At 42.7% G+C, this 24,795-nt stretch overlaps 1 protein-coding gene across 1 annotated transcript in view; it reads left to right on the top strand.

Moving 5' to 3' along the window:
- Positions 1-16,701: 16,701 nt before the first annotated feature.
- The window catches only part of ANO1 (anoctamin 1), a 143,442-nt gene continuing 135,348 nt past the window's right edge, over positions 16,702-24,795 (top strand). The window contains exon 1 of the mRNA XM_053388728.1: positions 16,702-16,772. Coding sequence (XP_053244703.1) covers positions 16,748-16,772 — 25 coding nt within the window. The 5' untranslated portion in view covers positions 16,702-16,747. The remainder of the gene's footprint in view (positions 16,773-24,795) is intronic.

Raw genomic sequence — 24,795 nt, 5'->3', positions numbered from 1 at the left:
GTTGAGCATGGGACAAAGTCTTCATTGAAAATGCCTTCCAGGTCCTACACCACTTTGGAACAATTTTTAAGCATGATCTACACCAGGGGTCCCCAAACTAAGATCTGCAGGCCGGATAAGGCCCGATGGACTCGTTTATCCAGCCCGCAGCAACCCTCGCTGCCCACTCTTAACGGCACTGCGCTGCTGCCCACTTCCGGTTGGAGGAGCACCAGAAATAGCTTGTGCACATGTGCAAGTGTTATTTGCGCATGCACAAGCATTATTTGTGGAGCACATCCAGGTCAGAGGAGACCTGTGCACATGAGCACAAGCTATTTCCATTGCTCCTCCGACCCGGAAGTGTGCCGGAAATAGCATGTGTGCATGCGTATGGGCATGCACTCCCCTACCCTCCGGCCTGCTGCGCGATCGGTGCTGGAGAAACCGGCCCGAGGTGCAGTAAGTTTGCTGACCCCTGATCTACACATTCAATACAATCAGAGAACTAAAAATAATATAGGTAAAGTGCTTTGAACATTAGTACTATTTTACTCATTATTTTACTCATCTTCAGTGGTCAATGGACTGTATTAATTGCTTCTGATAACCAACATAAGAGGGTGTTCATTTGTTTTTTGTACAGAAGACTCCTTCTTACCGCTGGTAAAGCAGAGTGGCTTATGTGGAACCAAGTGCACACCACATGAGGGAGGAGTATTACAACATGCCACTTCTGCTTATACAGCCACTTCAGACATAAATACCAAACTGAATAATCTCAAACCAGCCTAACTTGTTTCCCCTTCATTACCGCTGCCCTGGAGCTATAACCATTTTTAGCACCCTTTTCAATAACGGCTCAGTTTTGTTTTTCCAATGGATTTAGTTTCTGTGAATTTAATTTTAATATGTTATTGTCCTCGGGCAGAATGAACATTCATTCAGAATGATATCATATGTTCGCCCGCACCACCCCTTTCAAATTCTAAGGTGAGCTTCTAAGGCTATGGGTAGACGTGTACATTATGTGTCATTCTGTTACTCTTTGTGGGAGAAACCTCCTTTTTAGTACAATACAGTCACAAAAACTGCAATTTGAAGTAGATTACTAGTGTAGGCATGGAAGTAAGGGCTTCACAATGTTTTCCCTTGTGCCATTTCTCTACTGAAACACCCACCCAACCCACTATAATTGTGTGAGTACCAAATATCCCCCAAGTTGCTTTCATCCACTGTGAGTATATTTGTTGACTTGGGCTGATGGGAATTGTAGCCCCAAAGAGCTGGAGGCCCAGGCTAGGGGAGGGTGGTATAAAATAACAAACTTCCTTTAATAGAAAATTGAAAATATTATAGCCAGTTTTCTTATTTCATTGAAAATATTAAATGAGACATTTAAAGACAAAAAAGAGGATTCAGTTATACAATATCTAGATTTCAAAGAAAAATTGTAGAGGGCAATACCAAACTATTGAAGAAAATGCATAGTTGGTTGTTAGAATGGGAAAGGATGAAGAGGTTAAATGTGTGATGATAAAGTGGGTAAGAGATTTGGGACATAATATCCAAATGAGTGACTGGGGAAAACTTTGGAAGGTGGATTTGAAATTTACTGCATGTACAACACTGAAAGAGAACTATATGAAAATGATGTATCATTGGTACATAACACCGGTAAAACTTGCAAAAATGTATAGAACAAGTTCTAATAAGTGTTGGAAATGTAAAGAAAAAGAGGGTACTTTCTACCATATGTGGTGGGAGTGTAAAATGGTCAAAAATTACTGGGAAATAATGATATATAATGAACTGAAGAAAAGGTTTAAAATGACCTTTTTTAAAAAAAAACACCCCAGAAGCGTTTTTATTAGGAATAATAAATAATATTAGGAATAATAACAGAAAATCAAATCCCAAAGCAAAAGAAAAAACTGTTTATGTACGCAATAACAACAGCCTGTATCTTACTAGCCCAAAGGTGGAAGGAAGATAAGATACCAACAATCGAAGAATGGCAATTGAAAATGATGGACTATGCAGAAATGGCAAAATGCACCAATACTGCAGTTTGTAGCATTTGCTTGGGCAGTTACCAGGTTTGGGGCACTTGGCAGCTGAGCTGAGCTTTAGGCAATGAAGAGCAATAAAATGCTTCCTTTTATAAAAGGGTGATAATGGTCTTCATTGTTCTGGTTTGGAGCTACTTGGCTCTGACTCCTGAACGTGATCTCATGACTCAAAACCTACAAACACACCACACACACACACACACACACACACACACACACACAAGTCTCTGACTCCTAGAGAGCCTGTGTAGTATTTCAACCCCTGGCCAGATTTGAGATAGCATTTGCTACTTCTCAGTGGGCTGCTGGCAAGATGAGAGCTAAGGTGATGCATCTTTTTGGTCAGTCTGAGCCCCTATGTGCACATAGCTTCATTTTACCATCCACCCTCTATTTGAGGGCACTGAGTAATAGCACTTGATGAGCTGGTATGGGATGCCTTCATTACACCCAACTCTTGCCATTCTAAGTGCTTTTCCATTATTGCCTGCTCTTGTTAGGGTCTATCAACAAGAATACTGAAGCCAAATCCAGACAAGGCTGGACTAATTAGTCAATGCACCTTGTAGCTTGGAACCTCAGCTTTCTTCCACTCCTTATTGTGTTGTATCCAAACCTGCTCACCCACCTGTAGTTTGGGTAGGTCTTTATCTGACTTCTTATAGTAATATGCCCGCCTTAATGTATTCTGATCAACTGGTTCAGCTCATTTGTTCTAGTCGTCTGGTTATGGTAAGTGGCACCTCATTGATCACAAAATTTTGCCCTTTGACCCATCAATCCCTGCGCTGATTCCCATCTGCACCTTGTGAAGGTGTTTTCTGGTGGTCTAGGATAGCTAGATATGCATCCAGCCCTGATTTTCCGGCTTTGGTCAAAATTCTCTTAGCCATTTTGACAACTGATTCAACTTTCCCATTGCTCTGGGGATGAGCAAGTGAAGGTGTCTGCTGATCAAATTCCCACCGCTTTTGGAATGTTCTGAAATGTTCTGACACAAATTGTGGTCCATTATCAAAGAATACACTATCTGCCATTCCATAGCAGGCAAAGTATTTCTTTAATTTCTTTATTATTGTCTCAGATCTTGTATCGGGCAGTGGATCTATCTCCCAAATATTGGATTAATAGTTTGCTGTGTGAGATTATCTCTCTTTTCCCATGTGAAAAAAACCTACTCCCAGTTTCTCCCAAGGTCAGCTTGGCACCTCATGTGGGTGTAAAGTCTCTTTTTGTTGTCTGTTTCCATGCGAGTTACAAAAATCACTGATTGTTTCATGTCTGCTTTCAGCTGGGCATTTATGCCAGGGCAGTATACACATTCCCTTGCTCTTTGGAGACAGCTCTCAATTCCCATGTGTGAGGAATGTACTCATTATGTCTAAGTGTAATGCTGCAGGAATGAAAACTCAATTGCCCCTATTTTTAAAAATCCATCTTTTACACTGAGCTCCTTTGTCATTGAAAAATAGGCTGCAGCTTCCACTAGGAGTCCATGCTTTACCCTGGCCAGCCTTCAAGCATAAAACATTTAACTGTATGTAGACTCTTGTCCTGTATTGCCTGTAAGCAGGACTGAGAAACTGGTAAGTACTGCCCATGTGCATGTTTATTGGTTCCATGTCCTTTTCTACTGAGTCCTCTTCACTGAGCTTGGTGAGATAAACTCAGCATAAAGTGCCTGCAAGTACGAGATTTTCATCTGGGTGATTACGGATGTGCATGTCATAGTTTTGTAACCGCATCAACATGTGATGAAGCCACATTGGGGCACTCAGCAATGGCTTCTGCATAATGGTTTCCAGTGGCTTATGGTCATACAGAGTCTGGCCAAATGAAAGGTGATGGAAGTGTTCCATTCCAAACACTCCAGCCAACAGCTCTTTTTCAGTCTGTGCATATCCTCTTTCAGTTTCTGATAGTGCTCTACTGGCAAAGGCAACTGGCTGCTGTTTCTGTAGCAAGGCATCTCCTAGCCCTGTCACAGATGCATCACATTGTAATACTAACTGCTCACCAGGATTATAATATCCTGGGATTATAATACTTTGGTACAGGACTCCTAGCTATTGTGTCCTCAAGTTTTGTTCAGTGGTGCAATGGGTCAATGGGCCTGGATGCTAAACAGAAGGCTGGTGGTTCAATCTCGCCCAAGGACGGCTGTGGGCAGGATTCTTGCATTCCAGGGGTTGGACTAGATGACCCTTGAGGTCCCTTCCTACTCTCTGATTCTATGATTCTAATCTTCTCAAATGCCTGCTGGTGACTTTCTGACTCTTTTTGTGTCAACTGTCGGAGTGGCTCACACTGATCTGCTAGTCCATCGCAAAACTTCGCCAAGTTGTGTGCCATTCTCAAAAATATTTGGACCTGCTTAACATCCATAGGTCTTGGCATGATCCAGAGACTTACCTGAACTGAATCAAACAGAGCTGAAATAGAACAGAAGAAAAAAATGGCTGTGTGACTCTGCTTTTTATAGAGTCACACTCATCTGCTGAGTCATTTACAAGAGGAACAGGAAGTTATATATCCCCCTGTCTCTGTCCACTCTAGGAAGTAAAGCATGTTGTAATTGACTGTACTGAGGTAACATACCCCACATTTCACACTATGTGGACAATCTGGTATAGTGTTAGGATGCTGTCAGCGGCTCCTGACTGGTTGCCCAGGAAATTATAAAGTCAAGGAAAAGTTTCTTACAGTCCTTTTTTGTTCCAGTCTTTACAGAGAGGTGTATAGAACTTAGCCTCTTGGATAATGGTGTTGTCCTGAGTGAATCTCCACCCGCCAATCTCTCCCACTTCCTCACTCGTCATCATCATCTCCTCTATGAGTGCCACTAAGTGCCCCCTGTCTTTGAGCTCTTTGCTCTCCTACTTTTAAGGCCTGCTGGGTTCTGGGAGATGGTGGGTCTGGAATGCTTTCTAATGATGACGTGTTAGCCAGCTGCACTGGCTCTCCCATGATTTTCCAACTTCCCCTCTCATCTGCCTCTGAGCCATGACCTCCCTCAAACCCCTGTTGTAAATCTATACTAACTTCATCTTCCTCCTCCCTGGAAGAGTCAAGTTGGGGAGGCGGTCTCCATCATTCCTCCTCTGCCCAGTCCCTGACATATAATGACCCCAAAGTCAGGCTTAGGACATCCTCCCAGTGCTCAGACTTATCACTGTCTTCCTGTACTGCTTTCACTGCCTTTGACTTGTGCTGAGGGAACAATTGGAAGAGCTCGACACTAATACCACCTCCCATATTTATGAATTTTGTATTTTGTATTGAATTGTATTTACTGATATGTTATTGTGACATTGTTTTTATTAGGTAACTTTGCCCATTGTTGGGCTTGTTGTTTTTGGTTCTGTTGTATATATTTTGGCAGTGGAAGACAGGAGTGCCTGGCGTGCTCTGGTCCATGGGGTCACGAAGAGTCGGACACGACTAAACGACTAAACAACATTGTTGCCCACTGGTGGAGGAAGAGGAGTGCGGGGGGAGCGCACCGCCCCAGCAGCGCGATCCCCAGGGTGCAATTGTGGCTCCCCCCGCCCGTGCACACAGGTGGCACACCCCACTCCCAGGACACACACCACACCCCTGGGACGCACGCCAGCCCCAGCCCCTCCTGCTCTCCGCCCCCAGTGCTGGAGCATGAAGCTCCACCACTGTTGTTGCCCACTTTCAATATCAGTTATTTGGAAAGGAATAATTACTTTATCTTTGACTAATTCTTCACTCTAATTGCATACTTAAAAGCAAAGTCCTGGTCAATTAGCTGATTGGTAGATCACAAATTTATTGTACTGAATTTAGTGTGAAGCAAATAGAAAAACCCTTTCCCACACAATCCTTTTTCAGATGATTAAGGAGGAGAAAGCTATATTTGCATATGCTGTTGTGGGCTAAAACAGATCTAGGCAATCATAAAGAAATAAAATACCTAATAAAACTATATGAAACTATTAATTGTTCATCATTCTCACCCCTGAATCTCATCATCATAGAAAGACTTGTTGCAATGTTATAAAATATGGAGTCCATAAATAGCAAATATTAGTTAATCCTGAAAATAAATAAAATGAAAGCTCTTTATAGCTCTAGGCTCTGTAATTTATCTATGGGGAAAAAAAGGGAGAATGTTTAACTTTCCCCATTAAAGAACCTTCATTGCAAGCAGAATAGATACCCTCTTCTTTTTATTTCGTTACAAAAGCAACCTCAGCTGCTTCTTTTCTTTTGTGTATAACATCATATCCTCACCAGAAGCAAGAATGCAGCCCATCACAGGTCTTTTTTTAAAAGAAGAAGAAAGAATCCTATTAAGCCCAATAAATAGATATTATTTTGTCCCTTGGGAAATTAATTTAAACAGGATGTGAAGAGAGACTGTAAAAGTACAATCACAGCAGAAAAAGAACAATAAATAGTTACCTGCTTGGTTACAGTGTGGTGTGCAGCATTTCTTGTGTTACATTCACAAAAGTAAACCAAAGTCATGACTCTAATTCTCACTTGAGGAGGAAACAATGCATAGCAATACATATATATTTAAAGAACAGGGGAAACGACATTCACCCATTTATATGCGAATAGCAAGGACACATAGGTAATGAATGCATCTCATCTTGTTTGCCCTGCATCCTCTAGAATTAGCAGCCAAAGGAGAATATTAGGATATAAAATATGTTGATCCAGTTCATACATCACAGTAAACCACAGTTAATATTTTACCATGAATATTCCTCAGAGGGCTCTTTTGCTCCTCCCCACTTGCGTTAGGAGGATGTTCTTTGAGCATCTTTTAAAGACGTAAGTGAGGTAAGCTCGCCCCTGATGAATGCTGAATTGAACTGGAACCCATCAGGCTAACACAATAATAAATACTAATCCTTTCAAGCATCTTTCAGTTGCACTTCTCCTCTTTTTTTGTTCACATTGTTGAATATTTCCTCTTCTGCTGGTGTTTCCTGTTGGGAGAACACGGCAAAGTCAGGGATTGTGGTTGCTGGAATGAAACAAACCACAACCCCTAGTCCAGATGTAACATAAAGCTATGCAATCAAGCAAAGAAAGAGCCCCCTTTGGCATGATCAGGGTAAACTTTGGTTTACTGTGATGTGCGAACAGGGCCATTTTCAGTTTATAACTGGTAACAGTGAGAACTACTAAACTCCCCCCCCCTCTCTCACACACACAGATACAAACACACCAAAATTGCTCCAAAATGTTCTCCCATGGCAGATAAATGGATATGTCAAGTGTCCCATGAAGTCAGAAACTCTGAAAAACACAAGGTTTATACACTACTGCATATCAGGCTACAAGTATTGTCAAATGCTAGTACCATTACATGATAATTATGATATATTGTCAGATATCAGATACTGAATGAGTGTCAAGACAGAAAAAAATACTGGGATATTTTTTTTAAAAAATAATATTGCAACTTTTGATAGAATATTTGCAGAATACTTCACGGCAAAGAAGAATTTTGAGGGACATTTATTTATTTATTTATTTATTTATTTATTTCCAAAATAATTTTTTATAAAAGCTTAATCTTTGAACAAGGCTAGAAAATTTGAAGAGCTGGGTACCAGAGTTACAAAAGAGTTACTACATTTGCAACTGCCGTGTATATTATGTAGTATTAAGTACCACAAGCATTGAATTGGGCAGGCAGGACTTCAACCTTGTACAAAAATAAAGTCCAGCCCTGAACTTTTTGTGAAATATTAGATTCTAAATTAGCAATTGAGAAAATTCAAACACAGTGCCTTCTAGGCTATGATCTAATCCAAGCAGAATATTGTATAATTTCCCATAAAGACATTAGAAAGACTGGAAGAAATGTTAAAAAGAATTAAGGAAATGAGGAAGGATCCCAAGAGACATCTGATTTACCCTAGAGTAACCCAACTGTGGGACAAACTAAATGGTCAGATTAATGCTATATGCATCAGATCACATGTGAGGGCCACATGATTGATCAAACATAAGCAAGGTGTGGAAACAAGTCCTCAACAAATAAATTTTACTGTCAGGGGATTAGGCAATTTGCTTTCCTGGTTGTTACTGCAAAGTTCACCCAGAAGCCTCCATTCTTGCTTCTGAACAATTGTGTTTTAATCTCTGTTCTAAATTATCCCACTGGTGTCCCTTTTGCACAAGCAAAAATATTACCGTATTTTTCACCCTATAGGACGCACTTTTTCCACTCCAAAAATGAAGGGGAAATCTGGGTGCGTCCTATGGGGGGAATGCAGGCTTTCGCTGAAGCTTGGAGAGTGAGAGGGGTTGGTGCCCACCGACCCCTCTCTCTCTACAGGCTTCAGGAAGACATCCGCAGCCTAGACATCCCTGCAGGACCTCCCGCAGGGCTGCCTAGGCTGCGGATAGCAGCTTGCTTCCCGGAGTGCCGGGCGCACTGAAAGCAAAGCGCCCGGCGCTTCGGGAACACATCTGCAGCCTAGGCAGCCCTGCGGGAGGTCCTGCAGGGACGTCTAGGCTGCGGATAGCAGCCTGCTTCCTGGAGCGTTGGGCGCCCTGAAAGCAGAGCGCCCCGCACGCCGGACAGACATCCGCAGCGTGGGGAGCCCTGCAGGAGTTCCCCGCAGGGCTCCCCACACTGCGGATAGCAGCCTGCTGCCCGGCGCGCGGGGCACCCTGAAGCAGAGCGCCCCTCGCGCCGGGCAGACATCGGCCAGCCGCACAAGCTCGGGGGACAGCAGGGAGGCACAGCACCGCCATCCCGCTGTTCCCCGACCTGGTTCGGTTTCCCCGACCAGCTTTTGGGGGGGGAAATAAAGGAAAAAAATTTTCCCTTTATTTCCCCCCAAAAAAAACTAGGTGCATCCTATGGGACGAAAAATACGGTACTTGGTTTATATGCAGATTTAATCTGCAAAGAAAAAGAATTCCCCCCAAGCCCACCCCCCAAAAAAAGAAAGAGATAGTGGTCATTACTGCTACAGGCATCATTTTTGAGAGACAGAATAGCAGAGAAATTATCTTTATTTCATTTCCAAAGTTACTGGTTTCTCATCAGATGCTTCCTGGCAACCAAAGAAATCAACTCCACAATGGCCTACTAGACTTTAAGAGGGGACTCCCTTGGAACGGAAATATAACTTTGAAAGAATCATTTCCTCCACAGTTTTGTATCTAACTCCGTGGGAAAATATAACCATGTGATGAGATCTTCTAAACCAGTTTGGAATTATGTTTACTCTTAAATGATGTTTATTCCTGGAAACTTCAGCCAGTGACTTTATGTGCCAGGAAGATGAACCTTCAGGGGATTCTCAGAAACCACAGTCCTCGGTAGTGCTGTTTAGTTACGCTTATTCATGTCTCTTTGTTGCGTAACTTTCTTCTCACCCTACCTCCAGAAGGTTGACTTCATTATTCATTGTAAGTATCCATCCAAAGACAATCAGTAATTGCTCTGAGTTTGCTGTGAGACTGCGGCAAATGAATGTTTGGACAGAAGAATGTCAACGGACCTGAATAACTGGTTCGTATCCCTTAATGGTCAATAGTCGGCCCATGTGAGTCACATATTTTGTTAGATTATGGGTGGGGAACTCATTGGACTCCAGCTCCCATCAGCCAGCCTGCAGGGGCAATAGTCAGGGATTTGTAGTTCAGCAACAGAGGTTCCCCATCACTGTTGGTAATTGCATGTTAATGGTAGAAGATCGCCGTAGAAAACAAGGCCAGTGGTTTGCTTGAGCAGTCCCTTGACAGAGAGCTGCCACCTGTGCCTACTCCTTTCTCATAAAACTACTACAGTCGTACCTTGGTTTTTGAACAGCTTAGTTCTCGAATGTTTTGGCTCCCGAATGTCGCAAACCCAGAAGTGACTGTTCTGGTTTGTGAACTATTTTTGGAAGTCGGAACGTCCAACGGGGCTTCCATAGCTTCCAATTGGCTGCAGGCGCTTTGGTTTCTGAACGTTTTGGAAGTTGAACGGACTTCCGGAACGGATTCTGTTCGACTTCCAAGGTACGACTGTATTCGGGAGTGGGAGGGCCATCTCCTGCCCCAACCCCAGCATTTCTTTGCCGCTAATACCCCCAATAGATTCAGTCTCCTTCATGTCTATCGCTTTCAGTGGGTCTATGACTTAGTCAAAAACCACACAGTCCAACAGGAATAAAGTTATCAACGTCAGTGGGAAATTACTCCAGAGTTTTGCAGTACAAATGCCCAAATTAGTCCACCACCTCAAAATTACCCCCCCCTTTTTTTGCTAACATGGCTTCCAGTGTGCTGTGTGGTGCATACAGCACGAATTTGAATCTGTGACACCTCCAAATAGGCTGGTTCAGGTCTACCATCTGTGAGTCACATGTTCATTCTGTGAGTCAAAATATTCATTACAGGAAGAAAAGGGAGATTAAAACCTAAATTACATGACTACGTAATAGTTTTTTGTTTTTTTAATGTGGCCTAGAAGAGATGAGAGGCATTTGCAATTGCGGTAAATATAAGTGCATTCCAAACTGACGGATGCAAAAACTCCTTTAAGCCTCGTGTGAAAATACCTTTCGTAAATAAATTTTGTGTTTTGGTTCTGGCTTAAAAAAAAATCACTTATAAAAGCTTGTCTATACCAGGAGGGAGAAAAAACCCAACCAGCAGGAACCAACTCAAAGTAGTTCTCTGCAACTGCTTACAAAATGCCCCAACTCTACAGTCATGGCTATGAATACCTGACCGGCGAGTCATTAACTGGGTTGGGTCACATAAATGCCTTCTTTTATTTCATAAACATAATTGTTAAAAGAGGACAAGGTTGTGCACCAGCTTCCATATAATCTTTGTCTCAGGCACTTAAGTGAGATAGACGTTATCCCTGCCGTCCCACACAAACACTGGGCAGGAGCTGGCATGCTTTCCTTAACACCAGCTATTCATTGTGTATAATGGAGCAGATTACAAAGCTGGCTGTTTCTGAGGGTTGATCCTTTAAATCTCAGTGCTGTCCCAACCGTTGAGCAGATGCGTAATTTATCACTGGAGTCAGCCCTGAAGGAGACGTACAGCAGCCAGGGTGTGTGAGGGAGCAGCAGAAGTAGAGCAGAAGTAGGTGAATGGGAGAAAGCAAGAAAAAATGACCTTAGAAGAAAAAGAAAAGGGCAGAAAAGGGCAACCGGAATGACCACAGGGCTGGGGCAATTTCCCAATGAGGAAATGTTGCAACATCTGGGGGTTTTTAGCTTAGAAAAAAAGGCAACTGGGGGAGCATGATAAGAGATCTGTAGAAAAGACACTCGATGTGCTGAATAATAATAATAATAATAATAATAATAATAATAATAATAATAATAATAATAATTTTATTATTCATACCCCACCCATCTGGCTGCGTTGCTCCAGCCACTCTGGGCAGCTTCCAACACATATAAAAGCATAACATAACAACAAACATTAAAAACTTCCCGATACAGGGCTGCCATCAGATGTTGTGCAGTTCTTTATCTCCTTGGCATCTGATGGGAGGGTGTTCCACAGGGAGGGCGCCACTGCTGAGAAACCCTCCTGCCTGATCCTTTATCCAGGAAGTGGATAAAGAGGAGTTTTTCTTCTCATCATACAGGAGGATGAGTGTCGTCCAACACAACAGTGGGAGATTAAGGACAGACAAAATGAAGTACTTGTTCACATAGCATATAGCTGAACTACGTAATTTGCTTCCACATGATTGCCGCTAATTTAAATGGCTTCAGGAGTAGGCGAGATAAATGCATGGAGGATAAGGCTAACAATGGCTGCTAGTCATTCTGGTGGTGTCTCTTCTACAGTATCAGAGGCGGAATGCCAGTGAACATCAGATGGGGAACAAGGACTAGTCGCTTCCAACTCTACAATTCTATGATTCTAAGAGCAAGAGAGGGCTGCTGCACTCATGTCCTGCTTGCTGCCCTCGCTTGACATCTGGTTAGCTGCCGTGGGGAATAGGGTGCTGGGCTAGATGTACTTTTGGCCTAAATCCCATGGGGCTTATATTATTCTCTTAATATGGAAAAGTTGCAGTGGAGGCTGAGAATCAGTATGAAGCTGGCAATGGGATGAAGTTGGCCAAAGCAGTGAGCAGTAACCCAGGTTTTTGGGAGTAACTATCGATCAGGGCATGACTTGGAGCGCAAATACCACTGCTCTGGTGAAGAAGGCCCAGCAGAGAATTTATTTCCTCAGACTTTTAAAGAAGAACAATCTGAGTGAGAGACTGCTGGTGTCCTTCTACCGAGGCTCCATAGAGAGCATTCTTACATACTGTATTTGTGCTTGGTTCTCCAGTTGTACAGCTAGGGAGAGGAAGGTGCTCCAGAAGGTCATAACCACAGCACAAAGGATTATTGGTCAACCTCTCCCATCTTTGGAAGAATTGTACGGTTCCCGTTGTCTTAGGAAAGCAAACAACATCCTGCAGGATTCATCTCACCCGGGATACAGTCTGTTTGCACTACTGCCTTCTGGCAGGAGATATAGAAACATCAAGTCAAGGACAAATAGACTGAAAAACAGTTTTTACCCGAGAGCTGTGGCCCTTTTGAATGCTGTAACTCGATAGTGTGACCTGGGAGATTGATGGGTGTGGGTGTGGCTGGAATGTGGTTTGTTGGTTGTTGTTGTTGTTTTGCTTTTGTTGTTTTTAAGGGATGGCATCCAATTTCGTTGCACTTGTGCAATGTTGCACGTGTGTAATGACAATAAAGAATCTATCTATCTATCTATCTATCTATCTATCTAGAAGACTGATCATCGAAATCAACAGGTGGTCCTCAGGTGATGACCCATTTGCTTAATGCACAATGTTCAAATAGTTTTCTGCCTAAAAATTCTACCCATTTAAGGGGTGAAAACAGTCTAACGAAAGGCCCCATCTGCACAGTACCCTTAAAGCAGTACAGTGGTACCTCAGGTTAAGTACTTAATTCGTTCTGGAGGTCTGTTCTTAACCTGAAACTGTTCTTAACCTGAAGCACCACTTTGGCTAATGGGGCCTCCTGCTGCCGCCGCGCTGCCGAAGCACAATTTCTGTTCTCATCCTGAAGCAAAGTTCTTAACCCGAGGTACTATTTCTGGGTTAGCGAAGTCTGTAACATGAAGTGTCTGTAACCTGAAGCATATGTAACCCAAGGTACCACTGTACAGTCGTACCTTGGAAGTCAAACAGAATCCATTCCGGAAGTCTGTTCGACTTCCAAAATGTTTGGAAACCAAAGCAGGGCTTCTGATTGGCTGCACGAAGCTCCTGCAGCCAATTGGAAGCCGTGGAAGCCCTGTCGGACATTCTGACTTCCAAAAATAGTTTGCACTTCCGGGTTTGTGGTGTTCAGGAGCCAAAATGTTCAAGAATCAAGCTGTTCAAAAAACCAAGGTATGACTGTACTTTAAATAGTCATGGCTCCTCTGAAAGAATCCTGGGAACTGTAGTTTGTTAAAGGTGCTGAGTGTTAGGAGACCCCTATTCCTGACAGAGAGCTGCAATCCCCCCAGTTTCCTGGTAAGAGAGATTGATTGTTAAAACACTCCAGGAATTGTAACTCTGGCAGGTGAATAGGGGTCTCCTTACAGCTCTCACTTCCTAAATACAAACTAAAGTTCCCAGGATTTTTCAGGGGAAGCCGTGACTCTTTGAAGTGTTATGATTCTGCTTTAAATTTATTGTGCAGACGAGGCCAAAGATTATACATTCATTATGTATAAGTAAGATGGTTTCATTGTACATTTTGAATTGACTTTGGAGACATGCATCACATTTTAACATCCTTTTTATTAAACACAAGTTTTGCGCTGTAGGGATTGCACAAACTCTGGCCTCCTTTTTAATCTTAGCAGAGGTTATGAACTTTATCTCTAAACTAATTCTTTCAATATTTGCTTTCAAACACCAGTATCATCAGTCTGGTGTGAAAACCAGCGTGAAAACTTCTTACAGTATAATTAATAAATATCGCAAGAATAACAAAAGTAAGGCTGGCTAACCTCTGCCATTTAGCTCATAGTGAGGGTTCTTTTTACCATATAAGGTAATACAGCTTAACTCTGCTTATAATACAGGCATGAAATATGATGTTTCAAATGGTTAGAGAAAACACATTTCATCTTTTCTTGCCCATTTCCAAGGTTCTTCCCCTAACATTTAGAAATCTGGCTATGGTTCTCGGACAGATTTATAGAGATCCCCATTTTTTTTAACTTAAAAAACACTTTAATAGAAGTCCAAGTGAAAGAACAAAATATCAACTCAACAAGAAATTATTCTAGCCAGTGACCAAAAAAGTGAAACTCATTTAGCATAAGGAAGAGAAATCTGTGCCTATCTTCCTTCATTTGCTTAATCATTTATCACACAGGGCTCTTGCAAGGAGATAAGTTACTTCTTGTGTAGGGAGAGAGAAACAAAACAGCCTTGCTGGGCCTCCTGTTATGATTCTTCAGGATTGTATCACCCAGACAACTGGGGCTAACAACATGGGCGTAGCCAGGATTTATGTTGGAGCAGAGGGCAGGACCGAGCTACCTGTGATGCGATTGGTCTGCTTGCAGAAGCCACGCCTATCACTCAGTTGGGTTGCCAGTTGTGTCACTAGAATGCACCACCACATCATACAAGTGACCTCACCCAGCATTTCCATTTAAAATATGATGATTATTTCTACTTTTAGTTAAGTATTTTTATTTATTTACTTGATTGGGGGGCAGCTGCCCCCCTGTCTATGCACATGACTAACAGCAACCGATTTTGTTGCAACAAGAACTGAGAATGGGGCCTATACAAATTGAAGTAAGCTGAGACTGATATAAATATGGGCTACTTTGCATAAACTTGGCTCCAACTGTTTCAAAGATGATCTAGGCATTTGGGGGCATTTGTAAGAAGGGCTCTCTGCAACTCATACCTGTTTAATTGCTATTGCAGCCATCCTCACTACCCTCCCCCCTTAAGTTCCAGCTTTTACAAAAAACAGGGACAATAATATAACTCTTTTTGCTCCAGCTCATTCTGCCCCAGCACTAGTAGTCACGCGAGGGGCTTTGTGGCGCTGCCTATCCACGCTGCCCTCTGCTGATAAAACATGCCGAAAGAACACAGCAGAAGCTGCTATTGCAAATTAATTCTGCCAGAAGTCAGACTCTTTGGGTCCTACTTTCCCTTTGGATGATCTGCCTCTAGGCATGCCAAGGGGCAAGAGCAGCCACCTCTTAATGGTTAGGCTGTGAGAGAGCCAGTGTGGTGTAGTGGTTAAGAGCGGTAGACTCGTAATCTGGGGAACCGGGTTCGCGTCTCCGCTCCTCCACATGCAGCTGCTGGGTGACCTTGGGCCAGTCACAAATCTCTGAAGTCTCTCAGCCCCACTCACCTCACAGAGTGTTTGTTGTGGGGGAGGAAGGGAAAGGAGAATGTTAGCCGCTTTGAGACTCCTTCAGGTAGTCATAAAGCGGGATATCAAATCAAACTCTTCTTCTTCTGTGAGTGCACCAGATGAGGTTCAGCTAGTAGCCTTGAAAAGGGGGCTTTGTTTTGGGTTAACACACAGTATTTTGTTGCATCCCCGCTCCTGAAGTGGCTGCTTTTAGAAAAGAACAGCATTGCAACCTGTCTCACTGTGCAAAGTGCTTTCTTCTTGGCCCAGCACCTGTAAAGGATGTTGGTCCTGGTACCAGAGGGGTGTTATGGATGCAACGCTATGACCTTAATGCATAGATTTGTCTATGGTCTGCCCAGCCAGTGCAATGGATCATGGGACAGAAATGCATTGGGAAAAATAAAAAGCAAAGCAGTTTGCTGGAATAGCAAAGCAAAGCAGTTTGCTGGAAAGCAAGCATATTAAGACAGAATTTAAACACTGTGTATCACAGAAGTGACATGCTAGGTCTACATTTATTACCTTGGATTTACCAAGTTCAACAACATGCCATTGAAATGTTAAAAAGCAAGTTAGCCAGCTCATGGCCAGTAAACAAGCTGTTTTGGAGATATAGGGTCAAACTTGCATGATAGGAAAAATTCTTGGATTAGAGACTCTTTAAAAAGATGCTGGGCATTTCATGTGCTTGGCAGTCTCAGGGTACCACGTCAGACTTTCTGTCTATTTAATATAGTGCTGTCTCTGTGCCTGGCATCTCCATCAAAGGTTGTATACTTACATCGCCTGATCCTTTTAACTGGAAATGCCAAGACTTGAACCTGGGACCTTCTGCAAGTGAAACGTGTTTTACAGATTGAGCTCTACAGACTACATTCCAGCCATGCAAAAGAGCCTCTGGTTGATGTCTTCTGCATCACCTGTTACCTGAAATGTTTAACTGGAGATCTTAAGGATTGAACCTGAGACCTTATGCATGCAAATCATTTGCTCTCCTGCTAAGGTATGACCCCACCTCAGTTAGAGAGTTGAGTTAACTGCATGTTTTCAAACCCTCAATCAAACATAATTTTAAAGCGTGGTTGGGCAGCTTGTGCAAATCAGGTGAAACTTATTTACAAATGTCACTGAACATTAATTGAAAGTCGTTCAAAACTTACAAAGCCACTTTTTTAAAAAAAAAAAAACCTCTGAGCCACACCTTAATTACCTTCATGTTTTCTGATGCAATTCCATTTTTGTCTTTCATTTCTGGAACAGTCTACTATCAGAGAGGAGTACTAGGACAGAAAGCAAACTTGCCCTTTCTGAAAAATGTATTACACTCACTTGTTAACAGGTAAGACAACTGCTCCATTGTAATATCTTCAATGACTGTAAGTTTATGTATGTTTTTGTTGAAGGGGGTGGGGAGGTTAAAGTCAGTTTCATAATTTCTATGTACATTTTATCAATAGGAATGTCTTTTAATATTAACATCACCTGAAAATATTGATGGCTACACACAGTTAACTTCCATATGTAAAATCACAATTCATTTACTGGTAAAATTATACTAACAACATGCTTTAGTACAAAATTGTTCTTTGAAGATGAAAGGTTCAGTTGACATCATTGGAAGTTCCAAGTGTCAGTTGAATGAAAGAAATGCATTAGGACAACATAATATAGATAAGAGCCTAACACCATGAACTGGAGAGCTCTGTCTGAAGAAAGAAGATACTGGATTTGAAACAGTTTTTGCAGGGTTTCTTAGGCAAATGATTATTTTGCTGTGCTGTTTTATTTTAATCCAGATAGCAAAACGAGTTTGGTTGGAAAATGAAGGAAACTGAATGACAGATCATGGACGTGATAACTGTTTGGGCTAGTAGGAATGGCTTATTGTATATTTACGTTCTCTACAAAAGCACCTTTAAAACTAACATACTGTAGTCCTCTTTTAAAACTGGTATTATTAAGCACAAGGTTATTTAGTCGTATGGCTATTCAGATGACACCCAGATTATTTTAGTAGAACTAATCAATGCTCTGTGAAAAATAGATAGAATTAAATACCAAGGGCCTTTTTCTGTAAATGTAATGAATTGCTAAAGTCCTCGGGTTACTGTTTTTCTTTTCTGAATCATGCTGCCACATGGCTATCTCCCTGGTAAAGATAGCAGGCTTACTCCTAAACTTGAATAACAGTGACCATATTTTGAAAAGAAAAACACTTCTGCCCCTTTTAAGAACTTTGAACGAAGACAACATTCAGCAAAGGAGGATTTTTTCCTCTGGCTACTATGAGAAGGAGCTTCTTTCTGGCAGATCCACCATACAGTTAAAGCACAACAAATGCACATTTAAAGCACATGACTTTGTGCTTTAAATTAAATTAAATTAAATTAAAAATACTCTGTGGGGAAAGTTACAATTCCCAGGATTCTTTAAATGTGTGTTAAATGTGTGGTGCATATTTTATGTCAGAACTTTTCAAGGGATGTCTGTGGTGATCCCAAACTATGGGGAACAATTGTGTTAGGTTTTTCTGGGCACACACTCTTGCTATTAAATGGCAATCCCTGAGGCTGTGGGGTGGGGAGGAAATCTTGTCTTGAAGTGACTCTGCAGCTATGAAACTGACTTTATATATGCAAAGAAACCTGCCTGAGTGGTCTATGAAATCCTGTGCAATACATATGTATAAACATTGTAATGTAGTTTAAGTAACCCAAGGTGCTCTAACAAAATATAGTCAGCAATATAAGCAAGGATTTAGAGAAACAGCAAGGAATAAAATCTCATTTTGCTTTGAAAAAGCTGAAGGTAGAAATAAAACATCTGGAATGGAAGAGAAATGGTTTGGAATGTGTTGAATCTTTTAAAAGCTAAAGTGACTTTCTACACCACCTCTGTATGTAATTCCTCTCGCTTTTGGCAGGTTTTCAGAATTCAAAATGTTGGTAGTTTAGGATTTCATGACTATTTCTCGATCCATTCCAGTCCGGCTTCCGCGCTGGTCATGGGACCGAGACGGCTCTGGTCGCCCTAACAGATGATCTCCGCAGGCAGCTGGATCGAGGCGGGTCAGGGCTGCTGATTCTTCTAGACCTGTCAGCAGCCTTTGACATGGTCGATCACGAACTCCTAGACCACCGCCTTGCCGACGTGGGGATCCAGGGCACAGTCCTCCAATGGCTGCGCTCGTTTCTCTCTGGTCGGGGACAGAGGGTGGCGCTTGGGGGGGAATTGTCATCGCGCCACTCCTTGGTGTGTGGAGTGCCTCAGGGTGCGATTCTCTCCCCGATGCTTTTTAACATCTTTATGCGCCCCCTCGCCCAGCTTGTTCGGAGTTTTGGGCTGGGCTGCCATCAGTATGCCGATGACACCCAACTCTATCTGTTGATGGATGGCCATCCTGACTCGGCCCCAGACACACTGACCAGATGCCTGGAGGCTGTGGCTGGATGGTTACGTGGGAGCCGGTTGAAGTTAAATCCTTCGAAGACAGAGGTCCTCTGGCTGGGACGGGACGATATGGGATTGAGGGGGCAACTCCCATCTCTTGCGGGGGTGCAGTTAGTGCCAGCACCGTCCGTTAAGAGTTTGGGTGTAATCTTCGATACCTCCCTCTCTATGGAGGCGCAGATTACAGCTATAACAAAGGCGGCATTTTTTCATCTCCGCCAAGCTAAGCAGTTGGCCCCTTATCTCTCTCGCCCTGACCTAGCCACTGTGATCCATGCGACGGTCACCTCCAGACTGGATTATTGTAACTCGCTCTACGTGGGGCTGCCCTTGAGACTGACCCAGAAACTCCAGCGGGTGCAGAATGCCGCGGCGAGACTCCTTATGGGGTCTTCGCTGCGAGACCACATTCATCCGGTGCTATATCAGCTGCACTGGCTCCCGGTGGAGTACAGGATCAGGTTTAAGGTGCTGGTTTTAACCTTTAAAGCCCTATACGGCCTAGGACCCTCGTACCTACGGGACCGCCTCTCCTGGTATGCCCCACAAAGAAACCTACGGTCTGCAAATAAAAACATCCTGAAGGTCCCAGGCCTCAGAGAGGTTAGGCTGGCCTCAACTAGAGCCAGGGCCTTCTCGGCTGCGGCTCCAATCTGGTGGAACGCTCTGTCAGAAGAGACTAGGGCCCTGCGGGACTTGACATCTTTCCGCAGGGCCTGCAAGACAGAGCTGTTCCACCAGGCCTTTGGTCAGGGCGCAGCCTGACTCCCTCCTCTGGCAACCTGCACAGAGTTTTGCTTAATGGTTGCCATTAACTTGATTTTAATTAATTTTTATAATGAAATATTTTTAGAATGTTGGTTTATTTGATTGTTGTTAGCCGCCCTGAGCCCGGCTTCGGCTGGGGAGGGCGGGATATAAATAAAATTTATTATTATTATTATTATTATTATTATTATTATTATTATTATTATTCCATGGTGGCAAGTTCAATCTCCCTTCTAGGTGTACTTAATAACCTATGGCATATAGAATTAGGAGTGGAATCTGTGATAAAATTGATTTAGCCATTCAATATGGAACACCTGAGATGTACCTGACAAATTTGAGGGTAGTTACAGTGTTTTGCACTCCACCGATAACCACAAATACACACAGAAGTATCTTGTTTCAAACCTACGTGGCAAAAGAGGTTTTTTGAAAAAAAGAACAGGTGTTTATCTAGGGCAGATGAACACCCTCCAGATGTTGCGGAACTAAAATTCTCTTCCATCCTAGCCAGCATGGCCAATGGTTAGGGTCAATGAGACTGCACTTCAACAGCATTTAGAGAATCAAAGGTTTCCTGTGTCTGATCCAGGAGAGAGGTCTTATTCCATTTCTGTGTGCAAAGTCAGCCAGAGGGCTTGACAGACAGCTATCTTGAGAATTTTAATAAGGCATCCTGCATTTTAAAAAATGCCTAAGATAACAGGATATGGTTGAAGGGAAATATTACAAGTCCTATGTGATAAGTGCAAAACATGCAAACACCAAACAACAGTTTTAAAGCAGTTCACCGCCTGCAAAAAAAAGATAGCCTTGTCATTTCATTTAAATACTGCACTTTTTCAGATAGCATATCTTGCATTAGAAATACAGTCGTACCTTGGATCCCAAACACCTTGCAAATAGAACATTTTGGCTCCCAAACCCTGTAATCCAGGAAGTGATTGTTCTGGTTTGCGAAAATTCTTTGGAACCCGAACGTCCGATGTGGCTTCCACGGCTTCTGATTGGCTGCAGGAGCTTCCTGCAGCCAATCGGAAGCCACACCTTGGTTTCTAAACTTTTTGGAAGTTGAACAGACTTCTGGAATGGATTCCGTTCGACTTCCGAGGTACCACTGTACTGGAAATAAAAATTGATATTATGGACACTTCCATGTGTAACTTTACAAACTTTCACAGGATGAGAAAGAAAGATTGGGATGATGAGGGTAAAATCAAAGTACATGTGTTATGCAAAGGACTAAGGGTACCATCAGACTCTCACAGTTTTGCAGAAGGGATTCAAGTGCATCAGCAGAACTTTTGGTATGCACAGTTGCAAGTGGAGTAAAGGGTGCTGTTGTCCTAGAGCAACAAACCCACTTTTAAAAAGAATTTGACATTTTGTGGTTTGGAAAGTGGTGGAGAAATGCAACGAAAGTGTGTGGATGAATGAGCGGCCAACAAGAAGACGTATAAACGCTCTGCAAGCAAATCACGATGAATGCAGGGCAAATGCCTATTGTCATATAACCATCCCACAAACAAATCAGAACAAATGCTCAATAAAGACTGGCTATAATCTAGTAAACTTTGTGCAAGGAAATCAGGATGAATGAACAGGCCATTTAGAGGGGCCCTATCGCTTTCAAAGTGCTAGAAATAGCTATAAATGTGCTTGTGTCGGATTTTTAAATCAACTGATGACCATGCAGGAATCAGATTAAGGTTCTTCAATTATGTGTGTCTTCTGTGAAGGAAGCTCATTTTTTGCTCTCCGCCCAGCAGTTTTTCCACACACATCCAGGAATGACTCCACCCACTCGTTCTGGGTGTGTGTGTGTGTGCGTCTATACATGTTGTCAGTTTCACCGCTGCTATTTCCATCTCCCCCTCCATTTCTGGTGAAACTGAAAAGGTCAGGGGAAATAATTGTCAGTTTCATTGGTGCTTATTTTCTTCCTTATCCCCACCCCCCTTCCTCCACTCCCTGGGAATATTCCCTTATTAACTGAGTACAGATGAAAACACCAATCCATTTCTTTCCCTTACCTCAGTTGTTGCTGCTCCAAAGAGGTCTCTTCTTCTTTTTTGAGGTTTCGAAAAAGAACATGTACGTGCTCCTGCCCCAACACTCATAGCACTCTATATGCCTATGGTGGCCAAAGTTTGGGGCAAGTGTGACACAAGTTAAGCCTAAAGAGTGCACACATAGATTTCTACCTGGTATCTTGGTGTGGCTTTGCCTCTTAAGCAGATGGCAGTGCTAGAGAGATAGTCGGGAGGGTTCACCAGACTGTGTGCAACAGCCAGTCCCCCCAGCCTTCCTCTTCCTCCTGTCCAGGAGCGCCAAACATTACTGCTGCATAGAATATGCAATATGTAGTGGGTACAATCCAGCTAAAGTCAATCATTACTAAGTCCGATTTAATAGGAATTAGGTTAGTCTGGTGACTCACTCCCATCCCTTCACTTTCAAAGGAGGAGGAGGAGGAGTTTGGATTTGATATCCCGCCTTTCACTCCCTTTAAGGAGTCTCAAAGCGGCTAACATTCTCCTTTCCCTTCCTCCCCCACAACAAACACTCTGTGAGGTGAGTGGGGCTGAGAGACTTCAAAGAAGTGTGACTGGCCCAAGGTCACCCAGCAGCTGCATGTGGAGGAGCGGAGACGCGAACCCGGTTCCCCAGATTACGAGACTACCGCTCTTAACCACTACACCACACTGGCGCAATGGGAAGGAGCAATGACTAATTTTTGCCGGAGCGTGCCCAGGATGTGCAGAATTGCTTGGGGCAATTTATTCCACACAGAGGCATTAAACGTTAAGCTCTGTGGTGTTGCTGTTGTACTATAACTGTGAATGCAATGTCTTCAATCCAATGTATAACTATGCGCACATCGTCTCATGGCTTAAACATAACTCTGGGCCGGGTTTTGGCTGGCAAGCGAATCTCCATGCTGACTTTGGGGGATACAAACTTTCTCTTTCACCAGGAAAACTGCTGGAGTGGAAATCCTCCCTCATAATAAAAATAATCAGTCCAAGACTTCAAGTTTATTGCTCAGCCAATTGGCCATTACAAGAGAAACTGTTTCAATTAAATGTGCCACACAAGGTGGCTTTTCCAGCAGTTTATACCAAATTGGTGAAAAGGTCCATGTTATGCCACCACTTTTGAAGTAACGCTCACACTCATTTTCGGAGATGTTTGAGGATCAGTGAAGCGTTTTCTAATACTATTGAGAAGGATTAGCTTTTTAGTGCCCCCTTGTGTTTAAAACAATGCATCATATTTAGCTGTTGTTTAAGGCTCCACGAACTGATAATACTGTAAGTAATACATCTGAGCATATATTTTGCTGAAAGGAGTTTATTTCATCTTGAAATGTTCGAGACAGATGATTCTCTTAAGATCACATTTTATTATTTCTTATTTATATTCTTATTAAGAAAGAAAATAATCAAGGTGAACAGAATGTTTTCAAAGTAAATGGCTACAGAAAATCTGACCTGAAGTCTGAATACTTTAGAGCCCATTTCTATGACCTCTGAGTGCATGACACCCAAACCATTTGAAGTCACTGTGTGTTAACATACACATTTTAAATCTCCTCTTGGTACTGTTTTCCTGATATGCATCACCCCTGTCCAAACTGTCATTAGGGGTTTTTTTTGGGGGGGGGGGAATTCAAGTACCTCTATTTGTTCCTCTATGGAACTAACAAAAGCTGTAGGGGGATGGCGACATTAGACTGGGAACATATTATGGCGAGAAAGAGTTAAATAACACCTCTGTGGCAGTGCCTTGATTAAATTGGCAGCCTCAGTCCCCTGGCACCTTTAAAGTAAAATTGACAACATCAGGGAAATCTAGTATGGGTCTTCCACATAATGTGTGGTTTGGCACTTCATGAAACAAGGTGAAGTGAAAAGAATAAAATATTGGCAAGCAGACGGAGCTGTCCATCTTCAGTGGGCGGATGGATAGGACTCAGAAGGCCTCATATTTACCAGTACCCTCTCTAAATCAGGGGTAATCAACCTAGTGCTTCTAGATATCGTAGGAATCCAACTCCCATCTGTCTCAGCTGAGGTGGCCGGTGGTCAGGGATGACAGGAGTTTTAGCCCAACAAATATCTGGAAGGTAGCACATTGGCTGTCCCTGCTCTAAGGGTAAAAGAGCAAGATTTTTCCTCCATGATCCTGCTCATTCAGAAGCCTTGCTCTAATTATCTTTGCCCTTGGGTTATCTTTGCCCTTGGAGAGCACAATGGTGACCAGGGTTTCAGCCTCCTTCTCGGTAGTGTCCTGATCGTGGAATACTCTCTCCAAAAATATTCTCTTTTGATTGTCTGTCCAAGGTTTTAATTTGTTCACAGTTTTCATGAAGATATTGATTTCTGATATTGCCACCCAGTTTCTTTGAGACTGTGATTTTATAGAATGTAATTGTCAGGGCCACATTTTGGCACCTGAGGCGAACCACAAAATGGCATTTTCCCCCACCAGGGAAGAAGGGGTGAATGAAAATCTACATCAGAAACATGGTGAGAATCAAGTCAATCTTACCTGACAACTGCAGTAGGTATCAAAGGCTGTTGCGGGGGAGAAAGGGCCTGCTCTGAATCAGGGGCATTGCCGAGGTGGCAGATATGGCTTCCAAGAAGAGCACCACAGCTATTGCTGTCACCGTAGCAGCAACAGATGCATTCTTTAGAGGTCAGATCTGCTGCCCCTGTGGATCTTGCCCCCTGAGGCAGTTGCCTCACCTTGCCCCATGGGTGGGTCGGCCTCAGTAATTGCAGACTGCTTAAAGTTTGTTTGTTTTTTAATAATGGAAAGGTGGAGTATAAATATTATAGTCAGGCAAATTGATAGATGGGGCAGCTATTGTAAAGGATAGTATTTAAGGTCAAAATCTTGAGAGCCAGACTGCATAACCATTCAAATAATTATGTTTGTCTGTGAAATAATTCTCCAAGACTTTCAAAGGAAGTCCTTCTTTTTTCTTTTTTGGCATACAATCAATATGGGGTGAGTTAAATTGGCACTATAGGGTCATAATTTATTTAATGAAATGACTGTGTTTCTGAATAAAGAAATATATATATAACTTGATGATCAGAAGCTAGAATCAAGAGCTGAAAACCAGAAGGCTG

The sequence above is a fragment of the Podarcis raffonei genome, chromosome 1, assembly GCF_027172205.1.
Source record: "Podarcis raffonei isolate rPodRaf1 chromosome 1, rPodRaf1.pri, whole genome shotgun sequence".
NCBI lineage: Eukaryota > Metazoa > Chordata > Lepidosauria > Squamata > Lacertidae > Podarcis > Podarcis raffonei.
This window is presented reverse-complemented; position numbering and strand designations above follow the sequence as displayed.